Genomic DNA, 24,533 nt, shown 5'->3' with positions numbered 1-24,533 from the left:
TAGAATGGGAATCATTATGGTACCTCCTGACAGGGTCGAGCGATGATCGAGTTAATATCTCAAAAGCACTTAACATGCTGTCTAGTGCGTGGGAGAGCTCGAGACATGTTCGCGGATTTCGACATTTTCGTGTTCATGATGTTTTGTCCGTGTTGGTCATCTCATTGGTTTACATAACACTTCCGGGTGCATAAGCCACAGATCTGTGTCCGCACCTCTGAATCTTCTTCTGAGTCCGGCCCTGTACTGGTATATCTTCCTGGACACAGCTGCTCAGTCAGTTGCCAGATCCCGAGCATCGTATCTCTGCCTCCTGTTCTCACCTCCCACCACCTCACCTCCAACACCACTGTCGGGCCAGCTCACATCTCCTGGATGCTTGTAACGACAACCCACACCTTCTCCCAGAGTAGAAACCGGGACTGTCCTGCCTCATCTTCTCCCTTGTTCAACCGCTGGGGCTTGTTGGCTCTCCCTGGGCAGCCCCTTGAGTACTTTCCTTCCTTCTGCTCTCTCCTTCAGTTCCCTGGGCACCGGCTCATGGGTTAGTGTGCCTGAGACATATTACTCCCTATTTATCCATTACTTGCAGAATTCAATGGAAAATTCTTAATTTAGCAGCCAGTGTTCTATTTGACCTGCCTCAGCATACCTTTCTAAATCTATTCCTCATGACACCCTATCACTCTTCCTTTGCACAGCCACGCTGATCTGCGTACCGCCTCACTCTCCTGGCCCGCTGTCCATGCCTCAAGGCCAAACATTCAGCCATAGAAGTGTCCATGTGTGTCCTGAGCTATAGGCCCACATTGTGTGAATTGCTCTACAGGCTCATTCCTCACTGGAAGTCTTGAAGACACCACATTTCGTCTACTATAAAATACCATCTCCTATTAAAAAAAAACCCAACTAATTATTTTATAACCATTAGAAGAAAAGCACTGCCTGTTAAAATATAACACAATGCTTTAATATCACTTAGAATCAATTCGGGTGTTTGCAGGCACAGATTTATATCATCATAACACCTGTACATCTGTTAAAAGGAAAATATAAGCAATGTGAAAAAGATATCCCTGAAACTCTTTTCCAGTTCGGAGTCTGAATATAGTGAACCATTTCTTGGTTCAGAATCATTGCTGTGTTTTCTCTAAGTTTTATTGTTCTTTAGGCCATTTCAAGAGCATTGGAAATCAATGGAATTGGAATCAGAAAAAGATTAGAGAAAATATTTGAAACCAAAAGGTAGGTTTTTTTTAAGGAAAAAACACTAACATTGGTAAACTATTAGATCAATCATGAAGAGAGAGAAAATTCAGACTACCAAGAGCAGGAATGAATGAGGGGACATTACCACAGATACCACAGACACTGCAAGGAAATATTATGAACAACTTTATGCCAATAAATTGAATAATTTAGACGAAATGGACAAATTCCTTGAAAGATAAAACTACCAGAGTGGCTTAAAGAAAAAAATAGATAATCTGAATTGGCCTATATCTGTTAAAGAAATAAAATCCATAGTAAAAACAAACAAACAAATCTTCCCATGGAGAAAACTCTAAAGCCACATGGTACCACTGATAGATTCTACCAAACACTTAGGAAGAAATAAGATTTATTCTTCACGATCTTTTCCAGAAAACAGAAAGGAACGTTTCCCAGTTTGTTTTATGGGGCCAGCATTATCTGGGTACCAAAACCAGACAAAGGCATTACAAGAAAAAAACCCAAAACCTTGTGAACTTAGACACAGAACCTTAACAATATGGTAGCAAGTTGGATCCAACAATTTATCAAAAAATAATACAACATATACTGGAAGGGTTATCCCGAGATTGTAAAGTTGGCTCAACATTAAAAATTTAAACAATGTAATTTCCCGTATCAGCGGACTAAAAAAGAAAAAAATATAAATCTCAATATGTAAAGAAAAGATTTTGAAAGAATTCAACATACATTTATGATAAAAACTCTCAACACACTGGGAATAGAAGAATTCTCCCTTAACCTGATGGCAGGACATCCACAAAACCCTGCAGGCAACCTCATAGTTAGCAGCTTTTATTTAACACTGTACTAGAGATCTTAGTGTGATAAGACAAGAAAAATGTAAGAGGCATACAAATCGGACAGGGAAAAATGAAACAATCTCTATTTGCATATGACACAGTCATCTACACAGAAAATCCTGAAGAAACTATATAAAAGCTTCTAGAACTAATAAGGGAGTTTAGCAAGGTTGCAGAAATTAACTGAAGAATGGAAATTTGAAAGGACCATATACAATAGCACAAAAACATGAATTAGTGTTAATTTTAACAAAGCACATCCTAGATTTATATGCAACAAAATACTAAACATTGATGAGAGAAGGATCTAAATAAATGGAGTTATAGACTACATTCATGGGTTAAAAAACTGCCTTGTTAAAACATAAAAATCTTTAAAAATTATCTAGCGATGTAATACAATTCTAATCAAAGTCCCATTGAGCTTTTTGTAGAAATCAATAAGCTAGTTCTTCAATGTATATAGAGCAGTCAAGAGCTAGAATAGCCAAAATAATTCTGGAAAAGCAATGCTATGTTGAATAAAAGTGGAGAGAGTGGACATCCTTGTCTTGCTCCTGATCTCAGGGAAAAAGCTCACACTGTTTCCCCGTCGAGTGTAATATAGGGCTCGTCCTACATGATCTTTATGAGGCTGAAATACAGTCCCGGTATACCCAGTTTGCTGAGAGTTTTTATCACGAGTGGATGTTGAATTCTGTCAAATGCTTCTTCTGAATCAACTGAGGTGATAGTGTGGTTTTCATCCTTCATTTTGTAAATTGTGGTGTATCATGTTCCTTGATTTGCAGACCATCCTTGCATCCCTGGACTAAATCCCGTTTGATGATGGTGAATGATCCTTCTAATGTACTGTTCAGTTTGATTTGCTGCTGTCTTGTTGACGATTTTTGCATCTGTTCACCAGGGGTGTTGGCCTATAATTTTCTTGTGGTGTCCTTGTCTGGCTTTGGTATCAGGGCAATGCTCCAGCCAGGACCACGCACTGTATGTGGTTGTCGCGGCTCTGGGCTCCCTTCCACTGCATCGACTGCCCAGCCTTTCTTTGTCTCTCTGGACATTTATTGGAAGTACACACCAGGTATTTTGTAGAATTTGCCTTAATTTTAACTGTCTGTTTCCATTAGCTTATGTGTTTCTGGCAGTAAACAACAGAAATTGTGTCCTTCTCAGTGCGCGTTAGTAGGCGTGTGAGGTCACTTTGTCTCCATAGCGATGTCAGTTTTGATGACTTAGTGAAGGTGTATTTTTTACATGCACGCTTGATATAATAATGTTCAGACTGTACACAAAAGGTTATGTTCACGGATCCTCCCTTAGAATCATAAGCATTTCCCCCTCATCAAAATCTATTCATATTGTTGGTCATTATTGGGAAAGAACAAAGTCTAAAGTGTCTGAATGCGGCGGGGCAGGGAGATGGGACCACATGGCCTTCTAAATGCACAGTCTGAGTTGCCTTGATGCGTTCCGAGTGAGGAGTTCTCAGAGCCCATCAAGGCAACGGGGCATCCCAGAAGGGCCCTCCAGAATCTCAGAGCCCAGCACAGTAGGTAGTCAAATAATACTCGTCAAAATCTTAAATTTTCAGGAGTCGAGGGAAATGGCTGAAGGTGGAACATCGGGAAAAGCAAATGGTTAATAGTGGTGGCCCAGAGGATGTGATTAGTGAGACAAACTGTGTGGAAAAGGTGATATTAAAGCACTTCTCCTTCCTTTCTGCCCCCAGGGCCTTTTCCATGAAAATTAGCACGGTTGTGTGTGCTGAGCACGTTGAAAGTCATTTATTTTAGAAAACACCGCTTTCTTTGAGGATAATGTGGTGGCATAGTGGCCTTTATCTTCAAGTTTTTATTTACTGCTTATGAAGACTTGGAGAATTTCGAGATCGGCAATTTATAACTCCTTTTGAAGTACAGACTTTAAGTGCTGGAGAGCAAATTCTAGTGGCCAGTCTATAAGTTGTTATAATTTATTTAAGCGCACCAAAATATCAGGTAAGAGAGACGTGTAGGCGAGCAGTGGGTCTGACCCTGCTTCCTTCAGAGGATGTGGTTTATGGCTGGTGTTCTTTTAAGGCAGTGAACCCTGCTCCCTGGGCTGCCCGCTGGTACCCGGAGGGGTGGGCGGGTGTCCTGGTTCTGGGACACCTCCCCAGGACCCAGGGTCCCTGCGGTGCACGCTCTGGTGGAGCTTCTGGCTCTGCCTGTCCCACTGGTAGGGGCACTTGCCCCAGGGGGGCTGCCCTGCTCCCCGTGGCCCTGTGCGGCTCCCTCCTGGCACTCTCCTCTGCTTCAGCAAAGCCTCTTCCCCTTCTCAGGCCCCGGGTCTGGCGGTATCAGCCTCGCACAGGTGACCGCCAGACCCCCTGTCCCACCCGCACTCTGTCCAGAGCCCTGGGACCTGCAGGACAGGGAGGTGACAGCAAAGGGGGGACTGTCCCTACAGCTTGTTCCCGTCAGCGATTTTAACACTGAGCCTACCTTCCAGGGACGCCCTTCTCTTGTGTGAACGGAGCATCCGTGGAAGGTTCCTATTGGTGCCGATGGCGTGGGAGCCCAGCATGGCGGGCCAGGGGCCTGAACAGGAGATGAAAAATAGACTCCAGACCAGGGCTTCCCTGGCCTCGGCATCACTGACATCTGGGGCCAGGTCATGCCTTGTTGTGGGGGCTCTTTTGGGCATTTTAGGACATCCCGCAGCACCCCTGACCTCCACCCACTAGATGTGCCCCAACACTTGGACGACTGAGAGCCTTCAGACTTTTCCCAGTGTCCCGGGTTAAAACCGCCACACTCCGCTAACCTTCATGCCCCCAGCCTCAATTCTGTTTCATTATGAACATGGCACGTGCCCGTCCACTAGAGAACGTTTCGAAAACAAAAGTACCAGAAAAACGGAAGGGTGAGTTTTCTTCCACAACTTTGCGAGCACACTGTGTGCGGTTTTGTGTCCCCCATACCCTCAGAGGTAGAGTAAGTGATGAGGCTCATGTAGTAATTTAATTTTATGCCGGGTGCACATGTGATCTCCAGACGGCATGCCCGGCCAGTGATGGGGATGAACTTGGCCCTTCACATCCGGGGGAATGGAGTCCAGCACAGACCTTGCTTAGGAGTGGGTAGGCTGGGGCCAGCGTCCTGGTCTCCCCCCGGCTCGCCGAGTCTAGGACACAGGCAAGTAAAACGGTATCGGTTCTCGGGGAATCAAGAGTCATCTTACGCCCGCTCATCAGTGGGCACCATTTTGTCTGTTTGGCGACATTCTTGTTTCATCTGAGTGCGACTGTCCTCCCTCCGTCTTCGACGTTAGCGCGTGGAGTGGGGTAGGACCTGACCCTCTGAGACATACGTGCCTAAATATATGTTATTTATTATTCCTTAGCTGTGGTTTGTTTACATGTGAGGCAGTGCTTTCCGACATGTGGCCAGACGCCCACAGAGCCTTTTAATAGCAGCGGAGCACAGGATGTGCTGAAGGACGTCCCACGGAAGCTGTTATCACGTCTGTAAGGGCCTCAGCTCAATTATTTATAGTCTGAGCCAGGGATTCTATCATTATGGGCCTAAAAGTGCGTCGGAAAATGATGATGCGTTTGACAGGAAATACTGAAGATTTAATTACGCTCAGAATGGAAGAAGACGTTAAAATTCGTATGAATCTCAGTGGGCTGCGTGGGCCCGGTGGTCGGGCTGTGGTTGGGAGCCCCCGCGGAAGCCCCGACCCCATGAGCGCAGCACATGGTCCACGGTGGTTGGTTTCTGGCTTCTCCTTAGTTGCTGCTTTAAAAAATTTTTCCACTTTGGGGCGCCTGGGTGGCTCAGTCGGTTGAGTGTCCGACTTCGGCTCAGGTCACGATCTCACGGTCCGTGGGTTCGAGCCCCCCATCGGGCTCTGTGCTGAAGCAGGCCTGGAGCCTGCTTCGGGTTCTGTGTCTCCCTCTCTCTCTGCCCCTCCCCTGCTCGTGTTCTGTCTCTCTCTTTCTCTAGCTCTCAACAATAAACATTATTTTTTTTTAAATTTTACCACTTGAATCATTTTTAAGTGTGCAGTTTAGTGGCATTAGGTGTGGTCTCAGTGTTGTGCCGCCGTCCCCACCACCCGTCTCCTCCACACTGAAACCCTGTCCCCGTAAAAACCAACCCCCCAGGCCTCCTCCCCAGCCCCCGGCGCCCTCCACCCACGTTCCGTGCCTGTGAATTTGATGACTCCAGGCACCGCGTGGAAGTGGAGTGCCTCTTGAACGACATCGGTTTGAGCCGCACGGGTTTGCTTAGACGTGGATTTTTTTCGATGAATCCAGTCCAGCGCTTAAATGTACTCTCTCTGCCTTATGATCTTAACATTTTCTTTCCTCTGGCTTACTTTGTAGAGAGAATACAGGCGGGATATCACATACGTGTTAATCCACCGTTGACGTGATCAGTAAGCCTTCCGGTCAACACTGGGCTGTTACTGGTTATGATTTTGGGGAGTCAGAGGTTACACATGGATTTTCAACTGTGGGGGGTCAGCACCCCTAACCCCTGGGTTGTGCAAGGGCCAAGCGTATTTGTCTTTTTGTGACTAGCTTATTTCCTTTAGCACAATGTCCTCAAGGTTCATCCATGTTGGAGCAGGTGTCAGACTTCCCTTTCCAAGGCTGAGTGGTATTTCCCTGGATGGATGGGCCACATTTGCTCTACCCATCCGCCTGGTCAGTGGGCACTGGGCCCACTGTTGGATGTCCACGCTGGGATATTGATGCCCTCACAGTGGCCACTTAGCGGACACGCGATAAGCCCTGGTTGTGGCTCTGTTGCCCCTTTTACATCGTTCATTTTAACCAGGTTTACGGTCAGACGACGCTGCTGTTGCTGGACTTTGAGGGTTTCACGTGCCGGAAGCGTGTCCTTCTTACCTACGTGCCGGCTTTGAGTCCTTTGTAATGAATTCCCTGTTGACATCCCTTGTCCACTTTTCTGCTGGGCTCCCCTCCGTTTTCTTAGTAATTCGTGGCAGTGTTTTGCACGCTGGGCGTGTGCTGGAAATATTTTGCATTACAGTGAAACTTTTAAATTAGAGTGTGTTTATCAAGGCTCGTGTTCCTCTCTTGAATGTCTCCCTCGTGGGGAGATTACGCTGATGATCTTCTAATATTTGTATTTACTTTTCACATTTGGATTTTCATGCCACCTGTGACAAGATAGCCACTGTGCCCAGCCCGGATTCCCCCGTGGACTTGAGATGCCTCCGTCTCGTCCCCTCAATTCCCTTGGACACTTGGCTGTGCTCCTGGACACCGATACGTGTGCGGTTCTGATCCATAGACACATCCGCCCTGGTGGGACCCGCCACCCTTTGCTGTGCTTTCTTGTCGACTAAAAAGAATTCTTCATCATTTTCGAACTTTCTTCTGTGTTCTGACGTCGTAGCGTTCAGCACAGAACGATCTCATCAGGATTGCAGTTATGATCGAAGTGATCATAACTGTTTTGGGGAGAATTATACTGAATGATACCACGACTTTATGTCCAGGACGTGGCACGAGTTTCTGCCTGTGCGGGTCCTGCTTCTGTCCTCCAGCGACGCTTTCTGCTGTCTTCACGCGAGCACGCCTCGTTTGTCGCTGCGGCCGCGGTTTTGGCGTCCACACGCATGGGATCCCCCTTCACCCTGCGTCTCTCTGTTGACGCGCTGCTCCTGAGAGATTCTTCCGTGTCTGTCTGTGTCACAAAGCCTCATATCTGCCCCAGACATCTTCTCCTCGCGTCTCTTCAACAACATAACCCCTGCAGGATTTAAGGCACCAGCCGTGTGGCTTCTGGCCTGTTTTCCTGGCTCCCCGTCCTGGGTCATGCTCTGGGTCACCCTCTGTCCACTGTGCCCCCGGAATACCAGGGCGTCAGCTTGTGCTTAGGAACAAATGGCATCCCCCTCTGGCCCTGCACCTGAGCGGAGATCCTGTCTTTCTCCAGGCCTTCACCATGTCACAAGGGCTGGATGTGGACCTCCCTCCTCCTCCTCACTCCATGTGACTGGTGTCGCCCTCTCTCATCAGCTCTGGGCCCACGCAGTGGGACTGGCTCTTCTCCTTGTTCGTCCCACCGCCCGTGGGTCTGGGTTGCTGTGCACACACTCCGGCCTGAGGGAAAGAAGGGCTGGCCCCAGTGCTGGCTCCGTGGCCATGGCTGTGGGTGGAGAGCAAAATGGACAGTGATGTATCTGTGCTCACCTGTGCCTTGTCCTCTGCATGCGATGCGCGTCCTAGTCCCTCCTGGCCTGGCTCAACCAGCCTGGGTGCCGGCCCTTGGTGTATGTTCATGACGGTGTCCTTGGGGAGCTTTCCAGGACAAGGCCGGCATGCTGCGTTCTCATGAGAGACAAAGACACAGGGCACAGGGGCCGTGCCCAGTGCTGCGCTGACCTGGTGGGGGGCACCCCTCGTTCCTGTGAGACCTGGGGTGCATGTCTGCTCACTCTTGTGGGGCTGACGGCAGTGTGGCCCCGGGTCACTGTGTGCATTACATGAGTCTTAGAGGAGACCACGCGTGGCAAAGCTTGGCTTTGGAGCCCGGAGGATCTAACTCGGAGTTTGACTCCTCTAATACGGTGTGATTCTGGGAAGAGTTAGACACCTTCTCTGAACTTAATTCCTTTTGTCCTCGTTATTTTTTTTCCAAATGGGAAGAATGGCCTTGACATCTGAGGGGGAGTGGCTCAGAGAGACGAGGGGCGTGAAGACAGAGGTCAGCTGTCCCCCTTGCTGGGCGTGCTGGCTCTCCATGACACGTGTGTACGTGTGCATGTGTGCATGTGCGAGCCACCCTCCTACACGGCGGAGTCCGTCTTTGTGAGTCCGGATGCCGCCCTCCCGGCCGCATCGCCCCCCAGGTCCCCTCAGGTTCCGCCCCTTAAATCAAGACACCTTACGCCCAGCGAGTGCCAGACATGCTCCCTGAAGGTTGACCCAGGTTGACCTCGTTCTCTCGTGCCCGTTCTCCCCACCAGAGTCAATCAGAGGGACTTCGTCTCCACATGTACATGGGAGCAGAAGGATGTGGACGGAAAGTCGATGCCCCGTCCAAGCAGAGCAGATGCCCCCGGTCTGCAGTGAACATACTGTGCCATCAGGAAAGGGAAACGCGTCTCATCCCAGTAAATTCTCCAGAGCGTGTGCCTCCCGCACGAGGGGAGCGAGTCACAAGGTGCTGGATGAGGAAGAGTCAGACCAGCCTTCCTCTCCTGCCTTGCAGATGGGCTCTCCCCAGAGGCCCTTCCCTCGGCCTCGGGCAGGCACCTCCAGGAGCCAGGGCCGCCTGACGAATCCTGCCGTTCTCCGTGCCCCCCACCCCCCACCGCTCTCGTCCCCACCTTGCACCTCGGGCTGGCTTTGCCCGACCGTCGTCCTTTTGGCCGATGGCGCTGTAACTCTTTGCCTGATATTAAACACATTTTTGGAAAAAGAACAATGGTGTCCGTGGAGTGCTTATTTCTAGGGGTTTCTTCTTTGGCTTCTTGTATTTCACGTCTCCCGTCTTCCAGAGCTAGCTTGCGTGATAATCTGGAGTTGTCCTTGTCGGTAATCTGGCGGCCAGGAGCATCCCCGAAAGGGGCAGGAGCGTGGGGTGCGGCCTGGCTCTCCCAGCCTCTGACTCCTGGGTGTCTCGACTCCCAGGTGTCCTGAGCGGGGAGGTGGCTGGGACGGCCCCCCAGGATCAGGAGGGAAACTGGCTGGGATGGCCCCCTAAGTTGCTGGGAGGCACGAGTGAGTTTGCTGTGGGCAGCATATCGGTTCTGCTTCGCCTCAGGGGATCTGCACGTATTTCCTCCAGATGCGAGGGGCCGGTGCTGGGAGATAGTGGTCTTTTCCCTCAGGACTCAGGGAGACACGAATTCCTTCCTTTGGGGACAGAGCCTCTGCACTGGCTGACAACTCCTTCACTTTGTGTGCCGAAGTCTCCTTGACTGGAAAACGGGAACATTCGTTTCATTTGTGCTTGCATTGTTGACTTCCTGAGGATTTGTGCCCCTCAGGCAAGAATGTCTGGGGCCACCGGATGCGTGCACACGTGTCCGTGTGCATGCAGGGGTGTGCACGTGCACAGCGGGCCCCTGGTGGCTGAGGACCCGCGACCCCCCGGCCGCCCTCCACGCGGTCTCGGCAGATAAGACCAAGGATAATACCGTTAATACACGTCCGAGAGTGGGCTTTCCAGTAGCTGGTGCTTACACACGGATCTATTTATTTTCCTATCATTTTCTAGGGACCATATGTTTCTAGGGACCATATGTCTGTAAATGAATCTGATTATGGTCAATGTGAGTGTGTGTCATGTCTCGAGCCAGAATTAGCCGCCGGGAGTCTACAGTTCTCTGCTCTCTCTGTCTCTGACGCCGTTTCTATGTATATACGTGTATATATGTGCACATATGTAATTACGCATTTACGGTTCACCCTTGAACAGCGCGCGGGATTAGGGCCACTGACCCGCACAGACTCAAAAGTCCATGTGTAACGTGGACTTCTCAAAAACTTCCCTGCTCGTGGTCTGTTGACCTGAAGCCTCCCTGAAAACAGAAACAGTTAACTAACGTGCATTTTATGTCATGCGTATCATGTGCTATGTTCTTACGACAAAGTAAGCTAGAGGGGCGCCTGGGTGGCTCAGTCGGTTAAGCGTCCTACTTCGGCTCAGGTCACGATCTCGCGGTCCGTGAGTTCGAGCCCCGCGTCGGGCTCTGTGCTGACGGCTCAGAGCCGGGAGCCTGTTTCAGATTCTGTGTCTCCCTCTCTCTCTGACCCTCCCCCGTTCATGCTGTCTCTCCCTGTCTCAAAAATAAACGTTAAAAAAAAAATTAAAAAAAAAAGTAAGCTAGAGATAAGAAAACGGCATTAAGACGATCAGAAGGAAGAGGAAATACATTTACAGGACTGTACGGTATTTGTAAAAGAAAATCCACATCCAGGCGGATGCCTGCAACTCACACCTGTGTTGTTCGGGGGTGCGCTGAATAATCAATTTGAGGATCATTTCCTACGCCTCCGTCGGTTCAAGCTCCTCTCTCGGCTGTGAAGGAAGATGCGTCTTCGTGGCTTTGATTAGAATATTGCGGATGGGAACATGGATCATTATCGTGCGTTTGCCCCGAGCCACACCCCGTGAATGTTAAGACGCTCTGTGGGTTCACGGATGGTGCCACTGGGTCCTCAGAGACCACGAGACAGTGCCTCACACAGAGCTGGGCGGCGGGGGCAGCATTCACGTTGTGCCCTAGCCACCCCCTGTGAACCTCCGTGCGTGCCGGGATCCACAAGGTCTTACTGGCAAAGCAGCGTGTGTCTGTTCCTTGCCGGGGCGGACGGTGCAGGGATTTGAGGGGCATTTCTATAGCTCACACCCTGGGGGGAGGGTGGAGCCTTGCGCCCCTCTTTTGGAAAGTCAATGTGCCTCTTTGGGACTGGGTTCTGCGTACCTTCTGTGGGCTTGTGAAGCTGGTCGGAGCGGAGCATGAGCAGTCGCCTGCCCGCCGGCCCCCAGCCCATCTCCACCGCAGTGTGCCGCGGGGTGGCCGGGGCCCCTGGCCAGCCTGCTGCCACACAGTGCCTCACATTTTCTCTTAATGGAAGTCAGAAGGGGCTGTTTGGTGCAGTGATCGAGAACCTCTCAGTGTCAGATACAGGAAGACAGCATTGGCCCTGAGGAGGAGTCCGTGTGATGGGATCTTCCCGCACGTACTGAACCTCCCAATCCTGAACTTGTGCCACGTTCCCGGTGGGCGCTGAAATGTCACCACACATAGTCACTTGCAAGGCGAATTGTCACCTGAGTTCTGGATTCATAATTTCCAGCTTGGATCTGCAAGAACCGAAGAGTGATTTGCGGAGAGAGGGGACAGCCCTCTGCACCCCCTCCCCGCGGCACCCTGCCTGTCCTGGTGGCCCTCATCGGCAACAGACAAGGGAAGATGAACCCTAAGCGTGTCCCCTCCGTCCCCGCTCATGGGAAAGAGGGCTTCCATTCCGAGCAAGCCCAGAGTCTGGAGCTTGGGGACAGTGACAGAGGGAGGGTCTTGCTTTTTTCTCTGAAGACTTTTGATGGCATTTCAGGAATGTTCCCCAACACATGGCTAATCATGGGAAGATCATACTCTTGTTTTCATTCCCTAAAGCTTGATGGGAACTCACTGGGCGCCTGTTCTTTGCTGATATCTGGTGGTCAGTCAGGTGCGGCCGCCAGAACCTACCCGGAAGAAGCTAGGAAAATGCAGAGACAGGAGGGACAGCACTCAGCGGGGCCGCGCGGGAGGCCAGGATGGGCAGGAGGAGAGGACGGGAGGAGAGGAGAGCCCAGCCAGAGGCTTCACGGAGCTTCTGTGGGAAAGACGGGGCAGGGCAGGGCGACTGGCACGGGGTCGGCCAGTTTGGACAATCTCAGTGGGCTCTGAGCTGCGGGGTGTCCCCAGTTGCCTGGCCCTGGCCCCTGGGACAATTTAGGCAGAGGGATGGTGCCTCCTGGGCGCACGGCCAGCCACGGGAGGCCTGGCTCCGGGAGGGTGGGTTTGCCCATCACAGGCGAGCTCTGGGCTGGGCCCTTTGCTAAGAATTGGCCGGTCCCAGGCGGTGGGGGCGGGGGGACATCTCTCCCCAGCCAGGAAGGGTTTTTTAAGGGGTCAAAATGTCATAATGTATGGAAAGTAATCCCAGAGGCCACGTCTGCGTGGCACACGACTGCTGAACAGGGTCGCACGTGAGATTCTCCTGTTGTGTGTACCTGGTTTGAGCTGCTGGCTGAGACCTGCACCCTCCCACCTGCGGAGCTCACGGGGGGGGGGGCGCTTGTGTGGGGGTGGCCCTCAGGCTCCTGGGCTCCAGCACGGGACAGGACAGGCGCCCCCAGGTGATGGCTTAGGACTGTGATGGAGACCTGCCCCGAGCCTCAGGGGACCCCGCAGCAACCCCCCCACCCCCCGCACCCAGCCCCGGCCACCACGGCTGCGTCTCTACAGATTACTTGCGTTTCCCGGCATTTCACGTATAACTGGGAGCACACAGCACCTACCCTTCCATCTGACCTCTCTTGTGGCACGATCACGCTAGGATTCGTGCGAGTCATTGGGTGCATCCGCGGAGCACAGGTTAACGCGGTTTCTGTATCCCCCGAGGCACGTTCTTGGACACGACGGCCCTGGTTTCTGGCCCCCACGGCAGCCGTGGGGCACACCCCTCAAGCTCCCGGTGGCTTCTAACGGCACCTAGGACGTCCAGGGTCTCGTGATTCTGTGAGGACCACGGAGCCTAAGTCCCGTTGTGCATGGCCTTGCTGGGGAGCAGGTGCAAGGGCCCCGGAGTCCACAGGCTAGCAGTCGTCTGTGCCCCTCCCACGCGGCCGGGCTTTGTAGCCGGGGATTTGTGGTCCAGTGTCCCGCTCCCTGGGCTCCGAGGAGCAGGCGCTTGCTAATTGTGTGGCCCAGGGCATCTGGCTGAACTCTCCTGCCTCCATTTCCCCAACTATGATGCCAGTACGAACGGTCCTGCCTTCCAGGTGTGTGTGCATGATAGGCTGTACCTTGAGAGCTCATGGAAGAGACCCTGCAGCGACCCTTCTGTTTTCGCAGGTGCATCCGGAGGGCCAGAGGCCTTGGGGTCCTGTGCGCCTGTCTCTCCTGGACTCCTGCCTTGCCAGCAGGGAGCAGTTGTCAATGGAGTCGGGTTCTGTACCTGTGACTCTTGATCTCAGAAAACGCATCTCTGCAGAAAGATCAGGGGCTCTTAAATCTGGTAGCAGGGGCCGAAGTGCAGGGTTTCTGCGGGCCTGTGGACTCCTCGCTTGTGGGGCAGCCACACCCTGTGGCGCCCTGAAGGCAGTGACACTCTCTGGCCCCACCCCGACCGCGTGCGGACTCGTCCGCCTTACGAAACTGTGTCTGTCTAGGTGAGCAGTTCCAGGGCATGCGTCGGTCCTGCCTTCGGCTCATCAGCATCTTGAAGCCGTGGGCTGGAAGCAGGCTTTTTCTAACCCAACAGTGGGAATTTTAAAGGGAAGAGGAAATCAGGGAACGTGTTTGTGAGGCAAAAGCAAGCCCCCCCCCCACAATCTGTCAAGGATGTCTGTGACACTCCTCGTGACCTCAAGCCAACTTTAAACTTCATTCTTTTAAAAATTTTTTTTAATGTTTATTTTATTTTTTAATTTTTGAAAGAGAGAGAGAAAGAGGCAGGTGCAAACAAGGGAGGGGCAGAGAGAGAGAGACACAGAATCCGAAGCAGGCTCCAGGCTCTGAGCTGTCAGCACAGAGCCTGACGCGGGGCTCGAACCCACGAACTGTGAGATCGTGACCTGAGCCGAAGTCAGACGCTTAACCGACTGAGCCACCCAGGCATCCCTAAGCTTCATTCTTCTAACCAAAAGGAATATCAGCCTCAGTGTTGCCACAGGTGGGCATTACTCTTGCGTCCATACGTTCCCCTCATTCCCGCGGGCTCATCTTCGTGAGATGCTCGCCCACGGGGCTCGCTCCTTAAGGAGCCTCATTCCTGGTTTCCTCTTGGGTTTGATGAGAACTTACAGGGTCTGTTGCTTCTGCACGTTTGGTCATCATCAGCCGGCAGGTATTGGCGCCTGCTGTGTACGTGTGTGGGAGGCAAAGCACACACTTGAGACCGTCGGGGTTATGAGGTCTCGGGTGACTCCGCAGGTTGTGAGGCATCGGCGAGGTTGGGTTGGCTGCGCCCCGGTTTCTCGAGTGCCGCACAGATCTCCGGGTTCACGGCTCCTCTTACGCTTGCGACCTACGTGCGACATGCTTAACTTTGGAAGATTTAGGCAGTTTCAACCCATCGCGGGGAAATTACTTTCGAGAAGTTAAGGTTGAAGTGTCTCCGGTGTCTGAGATTCACGTGTAACTCTGCGTGTGCCGGATGGAGGCTCTGGGTGGCCGGCGGTGCCCGTGGACGGCATGAGGGGACGCCGCTTCCTCCCGACTCCGTCCTCGCTGCGTGGCCGGCTGTGTGGCTCTGCGTCGCCCACCCGTGTCTCATGGCTGCGGGATGGAGATGGTCATCTGGAAGGCAGAGAGGCCGCCGTCCCCTGACAGGACCACCTGGGCGTCACTCGCCACAGCTAGGCAGGCCTCCGGGTGTCTTCCCCAAGGGTCTGCTCTGTCGCTTCTGCCATTGACATCTCGCTGGCCTCCCTGCCCGCCATTTCTCAGCCACTGCCTTGTCCCACACACAGTGGCTAATGTCCATTCAACTCTGTGTCTGTCTCGTCAGCCTGCTTGAAGGGCCTCTGTGGTTTGTCAGTCCTCAGCCACCTCCGGGTCAGAACCCCCCGCCCTGCACGGCTCTGCAGATCTGACGGTCTGTCGCCTCCCGGCACACCCCTCTGTGTGGCCGCACCTCACGCGTCCACTGTGCGTCGCGCTCCTCTCTGGGCCTGGATCCAGCGTGCGTTTTCTCATGGTATCTTGCTCTCCCCTCACTTGGCCTCCAGCCCGCTTTGCATGGAGGCTTCCTTGCTGGCAGGTGCCCTTGCCTTCTTTCTCTGAACGACGGGTCTGTGCTCGAGTAGTAAACAGTGCACAGCGCACAACAGCTGTCGTCTCCTTCTAGACTCTCCCACGTACCCTTGCTCTCCTCCACACGTTTCTTGAGAACACACACTGTCTTGCCTGGTCCTCGGTGGTCGGGAGGGGATGGGTTTGGTGTGGGGTGGTCCTCCAGGATCATAGACGGCTCCTTAGTGTGGGATGGGGGGAGCCCTGTGGACCGTGGTCCCGAGGAGTTGCCCCAGGGAAGACAAGGGGGGGCAGGAAGTTCTTGGGGGGGGGCAGTCGAGGCTTGGTTTGAAGCGTGACATCTGAGAAGGCTTGAAACAACACGGTGGAGTCGTCACTTGGGTGTGGGAATGGTCTCCACAGTCCAGGCACTGGAGGAGACGTGGGGGCTGGACGTAAAGATGAGCGAGGTATTTGGAGCAGACGGTAGGACCCCTTACGGCGAGTGCAGGCCGGGGAACCGCAGAGGCCCCAGGGCTCAGCTCCAGCAGTCCTGACAGGCTGAGGCGTGGGGTCACCCGACAGGGCCTGGGAAGACAAGATGGCGGTGGAAATGTGTTTTGCTGCTGTTTGCCCAGCACCCAGCACAGAGGAACCGCAGGACAAGGGGCCTGATAAGGAGGCAGTTTCTGCCTGGCAGGCATAGAGCCCTGTGATCCCACCCCTGTCCCCCACCAGAGAGAGGCGAGGTGGTTCCTTCTCACTTCAGACAGAGTGAGGGGCTTCATGGAGATGACACAGACTGGCACCTGTCACTAGAGTCCGGGAGGCCCAGTGCACTGATGGTCTCCATACCAGGAGTGGGCGTTGCTGACGGCCTCCTGCTGGCGACCAGGCTAAAGGGCTAAGGTCAGGGGGCACCTCATGTGGGCCCTGAGCCCACGGGATCCATCCCGAGGGTTTCCTGCTAGTTTGAGGCCCCGTCAGCCGCAAGAGGGTTACAGCTGCCTCATGGGTGTGGACGGCGGAGGGGATGGGTGTGTGGGTGGGTGAAGGACCAACACTGTCCATTTCACAGCACAGGCACCCACTTATTCCCAGGGGAGGGCCTTCCAAAGGATCAAGGAGCCAGATGCAGCCCTCAGTCCCGCCGGGGGCCCAGCCCCGGGGCTGGTGGGGTTGCCGCGTGCACCTGACGACCTCTCTTCATGTAACCCCGCGCCCCACCCAGCCAAGGGGTCAGACGCTGCAGCTAGAAGGTTGGAGGAGCCTTCTTTCCTTGGCTGCGGGGGAGGAGGGCTCTGCTTTTAAATGACGTTCAGAGTTTTTACTGTTATGCTGGGCTGGATATCTTTATTACTGAAAATAGAGTAACTTATAAGTGACTGGGGACATTTTCTTGTCCGAAAGTGGGTGCGTTAGATACGGGTTGTGTCTGGGGCTTCATCCAGGGCCAGGAGGAGCTGGGCCCCTGCGTGCACGGAGACAGGAGTTGGGGGCACTGAACTGGTTCTCGGACTGTACCCTGTTTGTCCACTTGTCCGAGTTGCACAGAGGACAGAGAAGAGGTGGGCAGGATGGAGTCCTGTGGCCACATCACAGGAAGGCGAGAAACTGGCAAAGAGCACCCAGGAGGGCAGAAGACGTCAGAGGAGCGTCAGCTGAGGGTGGCACATTGCCCACTGCATTTGGGGCCGTGGCGGGTGTTGGAATTTGCAGGGCAGATTGTGGGAACAAGACCTGGCTTGGAGGGAGAGGGTTAAGGGCACAGAGGGCACTATCACCAGCACCGTGTTGGTGGTCTCTTTGGAGGAGTTGCTGTCATTTATCGAACTGGCTCTTGTGACAGCCCCCAAGTGCTTTCTTTCCATCCTATTAACAACCTGGCTGCAGTCAGTAGTGGTATGCCCAGGGCCTCTGGCCCGCCTCCGAGGTGTTAGACTGTAGGTTCCCGGGAGTGGGTCTGCTGGATGGAGGGTCTGTGCGAGTCCCGTTCGTCTAGGATGAGGCCAGTCTGCCCCACAGAGGCTGTGCTGAACTGCTTCTTACCCACATGCGGGGCTTTCTTATAATGTCTCAAGCTCGAACCTTTGGCTGTTTAAGTGGCATGTTAGCATAGGCTTTAGTTTATAATCTTATTTTGAGTAAAGCCAAGAAATTTGTTCCTATTTCCAAGAGCTGTTTGTATGTCCTTTGCTGTGAACTCTGTATCTTTTAACATTTTGCATCGGGTTTTTGATATTTTCCTTATTAGGTTATATTAAGGTAATTAACTTGTTGACTATGAAATGTTACAGTTTTTTTTTCTGCATAAAATTTTATTTTTATGCTCTGGAGTGTGTCAATATTTCCTTTTATGTTCAAGATTTGTATCATCCTTCCACTCAAAGTTAATATAAAAAAATTCCTCCCAGGTTTTTTCCTTTTTTTTAAGTACTTTTATGGTTTTGTTACCTTGAAGTTAAGTTTGCAATCCATTTAGGATTTATTTGCATATAAGGTGCAAGATGGAAACCCAGTGTGATTTTTTTCCTGAATGCTGCCCAGACACTGAAACACCACTCACTGGTCATTCTGTCCCCCTTGGGTATGTATGTATTACCGTATTTGTCACTCCACGGGAGGAAGACACTTTTTCACTCTGCCCTCCTGTGTTCTCTGGCTAGGGTTCTGCAAATAAGGCAGGCAAAAGACAGACTAACAGGAGGGAAGCAGGTGATGAATGTATACAGTACACATGCAGGCAGGGAAACTCAGTGATGAGTAACTCAAAGAAGTGGTTAGAACTTGGGCTTATCTCACATCTTACCAAAGAACAAGAAATCCATAGGGAAGTGACAAAACCCAGGAAAAGAATTTGGGGTTTCTAGGGGGGACCCTGTTGGAGAACCCCTTGTTGACATGTGGGGAGGCAAGTGCGTGGACAGGGGTGGGGTGGGGTGGGGGGAATTGATGGGAAGAGGGAGCTAGCTGCAGCCCAAGTTCCTTTGCTGTGTCTCAGGGCTGCTGTGGCTCACCTCCGTTCCTCCCTGTGGAGAGGGGCACAGGCTGTGTGTACAGATTTATGACCTGCTTTTGGGCAAATGGCGGGAGGGCAGAGAGCTCTTCTGGGGCCTGCTACTTCTCCGTGGCCTTCAGCTCAGAATACTCCGTCTGCCGGCATGGCCTGTGTGGGGTGGCGTCTTCGGCTACCCTTCACCGTGTATGTCTCTCCTTTTTGGTTCTTCATGAAGTGGATCGCACTTTGTCGTTCCACGTGTTTATTTATTGCCCCTCCGCCTGCTAGAACATAAACCCCTGATGGCAGAAATCACCACTTGGGACACCTACTATTTATTGTTTTAGTCTGTGAAATGTGTGTGTGTTTGGGGAGGTGGGGTGGGCAGGCTGAGATGGCTGAGTGGGGACAAAAGTGGGGCTACATGATTCCAAAGGACCCAGTTCTCAAATCCCGCCCTCCAGCGTGACAGGTATGACGTGTGGGAGGAGCTGGCTCTCATGATGAGAACTTCATACTGAATGGGAGAGATGGTGGGACCCGGATGGAGTGAGGCTCAGTTACTCCCAGGTGACTGGGGTCGTGCCAGAGAGTCCACATTCCCGTTAGCTGAGCTCTCAGGTCACGGTTTGGCTCGCCCCAGTGGGGTCATGCTGAACAGGCGGTTGAGCGATCTCCATTAAAAACAGAGGTGCACCGCCACCCGAGACTGACCCGAGGACTCAGTGGAATTACAGAAAGCCAAATCATTTTTGCTGAATGAAAAGTTGAGACAGTACCGTTCACCAAAACGTGCTGTGCTAGGTGGTAAAGAGGGACGATGAGAATGGTTACCCTTGCAGTCAGACGGTGGAGTTAAAGTTTCTTGTGTCAGCATCAGGCATCTAAGTGTGGCAGTTACTACGTTCCGCCACATTCTTATTTCAAAGGGAGACGGACGCCATCAGCCTCCGTGTGGTGAGAATTCACACGCACGCAGGTTATCGTGGGAGCATTAGAAGCAAACTGATGGACAGAGGACATTTTTTTCTGAAGAGTAGCTTGATTTGCAACCACGTTGGGGGATTGTAAATCTCACACAGGGGATCCTTAGGACTTTTTTGGGTGGTGGAGCCCAGAGAACTTTCTGGAATTTCTGACATTTGCACATCTTAAGGACAGAAGATGGAGTCTCTGAATGTGCCCTGGGATGCCGCCGGAGTCTCTTGGGGAGGATTTGCTCGACGGAATGGACTTCTTGGGCTGTGTCCGCCTCCCCCACAGAAGTGGCACACGGGCAGCCAGGGAGGCCTGTGGCCCGACCCGCGTGGCCCACTGGCTCAGACACATGCTGTACAGGTGACCCCGCTGACAGCTATCCTCTTGGGAGGCTGTCGCCCAAGGCTGATTTCTTTCTCTCATCGCCCGCGTTGGTGGATCGGGAAAGAAATCCGATGTTTGTTACGGATATTTTAGGAGAGACCTACAGAAAGCTTCCTGCCGTGGGGTATCTTCCCGGCCTGCTGGGACCATCGCGGATTTTGGCGCTTTGCTCAGCCGAATGTGTCATAACAAGCACGGTGCAGAGATGGGCCGAGCTGCTGCTGCTTCTTGTTTTTAAATTAGACAGAGAAAATAGAGATGCTGGGGTTTATATAGTTCCATAAAGAGACAGCTTGACCTTCCTCAATAGGAACTGCCTTTTAAAAGGTACTTGGGTGATCATTTTGATAGAACCACAGTTGGAACATTATTATAAAACAAATGGCTAAGGATAAACATTGAAAACATTCATGCCTTTTAAAGGAACTTTGTCTGAGTCATGGTGATTCAGGCTACAGCCTTCACGGTATTTGAGTTTCTAGAATAGTCTCTCCCCACTCTCTGCAGTGAATTCAATGGCAAATGTGAGCCTCACCTGAATGGTAATTTGACAAGGACAGATCTCTCTTAAGAGCATTATCTTGTGGTGGGGATTAGATTTCTAGACGATAGAAAATGATTTCAAGTATTTCACGTAGAAAGCTTGCAGAATGTTTCTGAGGACCCGTTACCCTGTTTGTCCGGTGGTGTGTCCAAATCCCCGCTTATTTCTTCCTGTGCTCTCTTACGATTGTGTCCGTCCCCACGAGGGGGCTGACACGTTCACCCATCCCCTTTCTGGGCTCCTGACTTTGGAGCCCCCTCTGGCGTATCCCTGTCATTACCCACTGAGGCCCGCTCCCGGAGTTGAGCCATTTGCTTTCAAGCACCTGCTACCAGCACGTCCTCCCCGCCTGGAGGCCCAGCATCTGGACCCCAGCGGCCTCCAGCCGGTCCATCTCGCACCCTCCCCACGTCCCGAGGTGTCCTGCCCGGGCGAACCCTCTGCAGCCAGGTGCCCCTAGGCCTAGGGCCCTCCTTGCCTCCTTTCCTCAGGGCAGCACCTGTACGTGGTACCTGCTCAATAAACGGGTGCTCCGGGGACTGCCCGGCACAGACCTTATTTCTTGCTCATTTGTCTATCACCCGAGCGCCTCTCCGCCTTCAGAACCCTCTTGGTTTTGTGATATTTACTAACTGCAGATGCTGGAGACAATACTCAGAACGCCAAATTTCTTCTGATAACATTCTGATTCACCTTGGAAGGGTGGTGACCCGTAGCGGTGCTTGGTCAGGGCCGGGACCGTGGCCTTGAAGGGAACATCTGGGAGACCACGTGCCCTGGTAATGGTCCACTAAACGGAATCCCAGCCCAGCGTAAGACGGACTGTGGCACCCGTCACACTGTTAGGATACAGCCACGCCAACAGGAGGCACTAGGGCACTGCCAGCGGGAGGTTCAGGACGACCTGGTCGCATTTTGCGCGGTTCTATTTGCCAGAGAGGGAACCGGGTGACCCCCGCATGGGGAGCCGCGCTGTCTACGCTGAACTGCACGGGCAGGTGTCTCCCCTGGGGACGCGCGCGTGTGGTCTCTTGGTTGCAGGATCCTGACTGATGTGACAAATGGATCTCTCTTCCTGCCCCCTTAAGGGGAAGCCATCAGCCGCGTCTGCGAAGCCGTCCCTGGCGCCAAGGGAGCCTTCAGGAAGAGAAAGGTACTGTCTTCTGTGTTGCCTCCCCACGCAGCACCTGCGGTCACGCCCCGCCCGTCAGGGCCCCCTGTCACCGCCTGGCTGTCGGCAGTTTCCAAGCGACGGGAGCTCGGGGTCCCCCTGCCCTGGGGTTGGCAGGACGGCCGGCATGTCAGTGCCCAGTTGTGCCCCATTGCCCCAGACCTGTAGACGGTGAGGAGACGGCACAGAAGACGGGGCTGGTGCCCCTCGAAGCCTCTATGGGCGTTAGTTCTCTTCGCTAGAACAGTTGGTGGTGAACACCTGGGTGCCGTGCTGCTAAATTTAACCAGCGGCCCTCAGGGTTCAGAGTACGAAGCCGCTCATCTGTCCCGTTTGCCAGTTTCCGTGGCATACGTGCTTCCGCCAGGCCCCTTCCAGGCTCTAGCGACATCCCCGAGGACGCGCAGTGACACGTCATCTCACGGTGTTTCCACCTGGTTCACAGGTGCAGCGGGCACAAAGGCCTGAGCGGCACAGGTGACCGGTAACGTAGCAAAAGCAGCTGGGAAGTGAGGAGTTTTGAGTACTTGTTGTCTTTTTTTTTTTTTTTAATGTAAGTTATTTGTTTGTAAGTTTACATAAATTAACTTTTCATAGCAGCTGTTTTTTAACGGCCAGCTCCCAAAATTCCTAAAAATTTAATAATTGTCTCTCATTAGCCAGTACAAACCAGCTCCAGAGCGCCACGGGATATCCCCGTTTTACAGGTGATGAAAACTGAGGCACAGAGATGTGGGTAGGGGTAGGCTGGGCTCAGGCCCATGTCACCCCGGCTCCAGGGACTATACATTCAACCTTGGGTTTGACTTTTTTCACTCTGGAGATGGTTAGACGGCCAGGGAGAAAGTGGATTAAGAGAAAGCTCAGAAAACCTCTCTGGTTAGAAGTCTGGCAGGTACAGAACTAAATAGCCACTGTCAGGACTGTCTGTGCCCGGACTCTATTGCTCTGTCGTGAGGCGTTACCTCTGATGTCCCCGAATCCGTCCTGGGGCTGAGGTTTGCAGGCAGGTGGCCGGCTTGTTGACAACCCCCTGCCCTGGGTGGGTTTTGTCATTATAGCTCGGGGACATCCACGAAGCCGTAAGGCAGCTGGGTTTCAGGCAGAGAACTTTGAATCTTGACTGTCACGTAGGGTCACTAGGAGGAGGTCTGAGGACAGAGCTAGGGAGCGTCCTCTTTCAGACCCCGGGGAGGGTGGCAGAAACAAGGCTGATGGCCTGGGGTATGACTTAATCAGAATCTCGGGGGACGGGGCCCAGGCCTCTCTATTTGTAAACAGCTCTGTCAGATTAAAAACGGCTTAAGAACCAGCGGTAATTAGCGTATCAAAAGAGGGCGTGTTCTAATCTGACAGGGAAGATGGCTTGGGGGCCCTGGACCCAGATACAAGTGTTGGCCTTTGGGGGTTGGGGGGGCGGCGGGCAGGGATGGCTGGTGGGGAAACACAGTCCTTTGGGCCCTGTGCCAAGGACTTTAACTGAGCTGAGCCCGGTGGTCCGTCCCTGGGCCGGGCCGTCCGTGTGAGCACCGGCCTGGAGGACGTTCCGGCCCAAGGCCCCCAGCAGTGAGCAGTCTCGAGACTCCGCGGGATGTTCATCGGCCCCTCGAGCTGCGCCCTGCTCCTCTGGCTCTGCCATTTAGCTCCCGGGGGGCTGGAACCAGTATCTGAGCCTGGAAGCTGTGAGCACTGGCCCGTGGCCCTTTCCTGGGCTTACGAGTGACAGGAGACCCATCCCCACGGGAGCTGCCTGCTCGCGGACGGTGCTGACGCCCGAGGGTCCTCCCCCGTGTGCACATGACGTGTTATGACGTGTTTGTGGCTGCCTGTTGTGAGTCCCAGAATCCGTGTGCTCCTGTTGGATCCCGCCTACCGGCTCCTTCGTGGCACAGCCTCCTTCACGTGGCCAGTGAGGGCGGGAAGGTGGGGGCTTGGGGGTGCAGCAGACGGGAACAACAGACAGGCTGTGACAGCGCGGCCTCTGCGGAATCGGAAGCTAAAATCTGGCCGCTTGATTTCACAGCCTCCCAGCAAAATGCTGTCCAGCATCTTGGGCAAGAGCAACCTCCAGTTTGCGGGCATGAACATCTCCCTGACCGTGTCCACCGCCAGCCTGAACCTGCGGACGCCCGACTCCAAACAGGTCTGTAGGCGCCCGGGCCCCCTTGGGTGTTTTGCAAGGTTGCCTGCTCTGCTGGGTCTGGCAGAGAACATTTGTCTAAAATCTTTACTAGCCTGCAAACTTTGGCCCCTTTGAACGGTTGCCCACGGAATGATAGGTAGAATTGGTTTTCTTGGAATCTGCTGCAAATTGCCGTTTTTTTTTTTAAGGGTAACGTCTAAAGGCGTTGAGGGACTTGCAGTATAGAAGCAGGTGCATGTGTTTGCCACGGACGCCTCATCTCCTTGCCCGTCTTTCACTTCCTTTTACACCGTATTTCTTGGACTCCGCGGCCCACGTCTCATTTCCTCATTTTGTCATCCTTGAAGTGGATGGCACCTCGTGGTTTAATGGGCCAGATTTTTTCTGTCTTAGCGGTTCCTCATCTGGAGCCACTCGCGGTTGACGGCGTCCTAGGTCGCTGCACGCGGCATACGGGAGGGAGTCCGCCCGGTGCGGGACGTCTGCCGCTCGCCGGCCGAGGCCTCACGGCGGTGGCGATCGTTGGGGCGGGTTCCGTGTGTGATGCCGGCCTCTCGGCAGCGTGTGTCTTAGGTCTCTCGGGCCTCAGTTCTGTCCGCTGGAACAGTGGGTGTCTCAGTGGCTGTCCTGGGTACCAGCAGGTGAAGACGCCCAGACGCGTAAAAGGGCGTGTTCCCCGTGCAGCCCGGGGCTCCGTTGCCGGTGGCCTGAGCTGGAAATGGGATGCGTCCCCACGGGGAGAGAGATGGGCCACCCGCACA

The 24,533-nt window shown here is 53.1% G+C and overlaps 1 protein-coding gene across 5 annotated transcripts in view; it reads left to right on the top strand.

Moving 5' to 3' along the window:
- The window catches only part of SHC3 (SHC adaptor protein 3), a 104,032-nt gene that overhangs the window by 38,212 nt on the left and 41,287 nt on the right, over positions 1–24,533 (top strand). For all 5 annotated transcript variants that reach the window (XM_053907718.1, XM_053907719.1, XM_053907717.1 and 2 more), the window contains 2 exons: positions 21,549–21,611; positions 23,653–23,772. In XM_053907718.1, coding sequence (XP_053763693.1) covers positions 21,549–21,611; positions 23,653–23,772 — 183 coding nt within the window. The remainder of the gene's footprint in view (positions 1–21,548; positions 21,612–23,652; positions 23,773–24,533) is intronic.

The sequence above is a fragment of the Panthera pardus genome, unplaced genomic scaffold (genome assembly GCF_024362965.1).
Source record: "Panthera pardus isolate Hobbes unplaced genomic scaffold, ASM2436296v1 HiC_scaffold_20, whole genome shotgun sequence".
NCBI classification, from domain to species: domain Eukaryota; kingdom Metazoa; phylum Chordata; class Mammalia; order Carnivora; family Felidae; genus Panthera; species Panthera pardus.
This window is presented reverse-complemented; position numbering and strand designations above follow the sequence as displayed.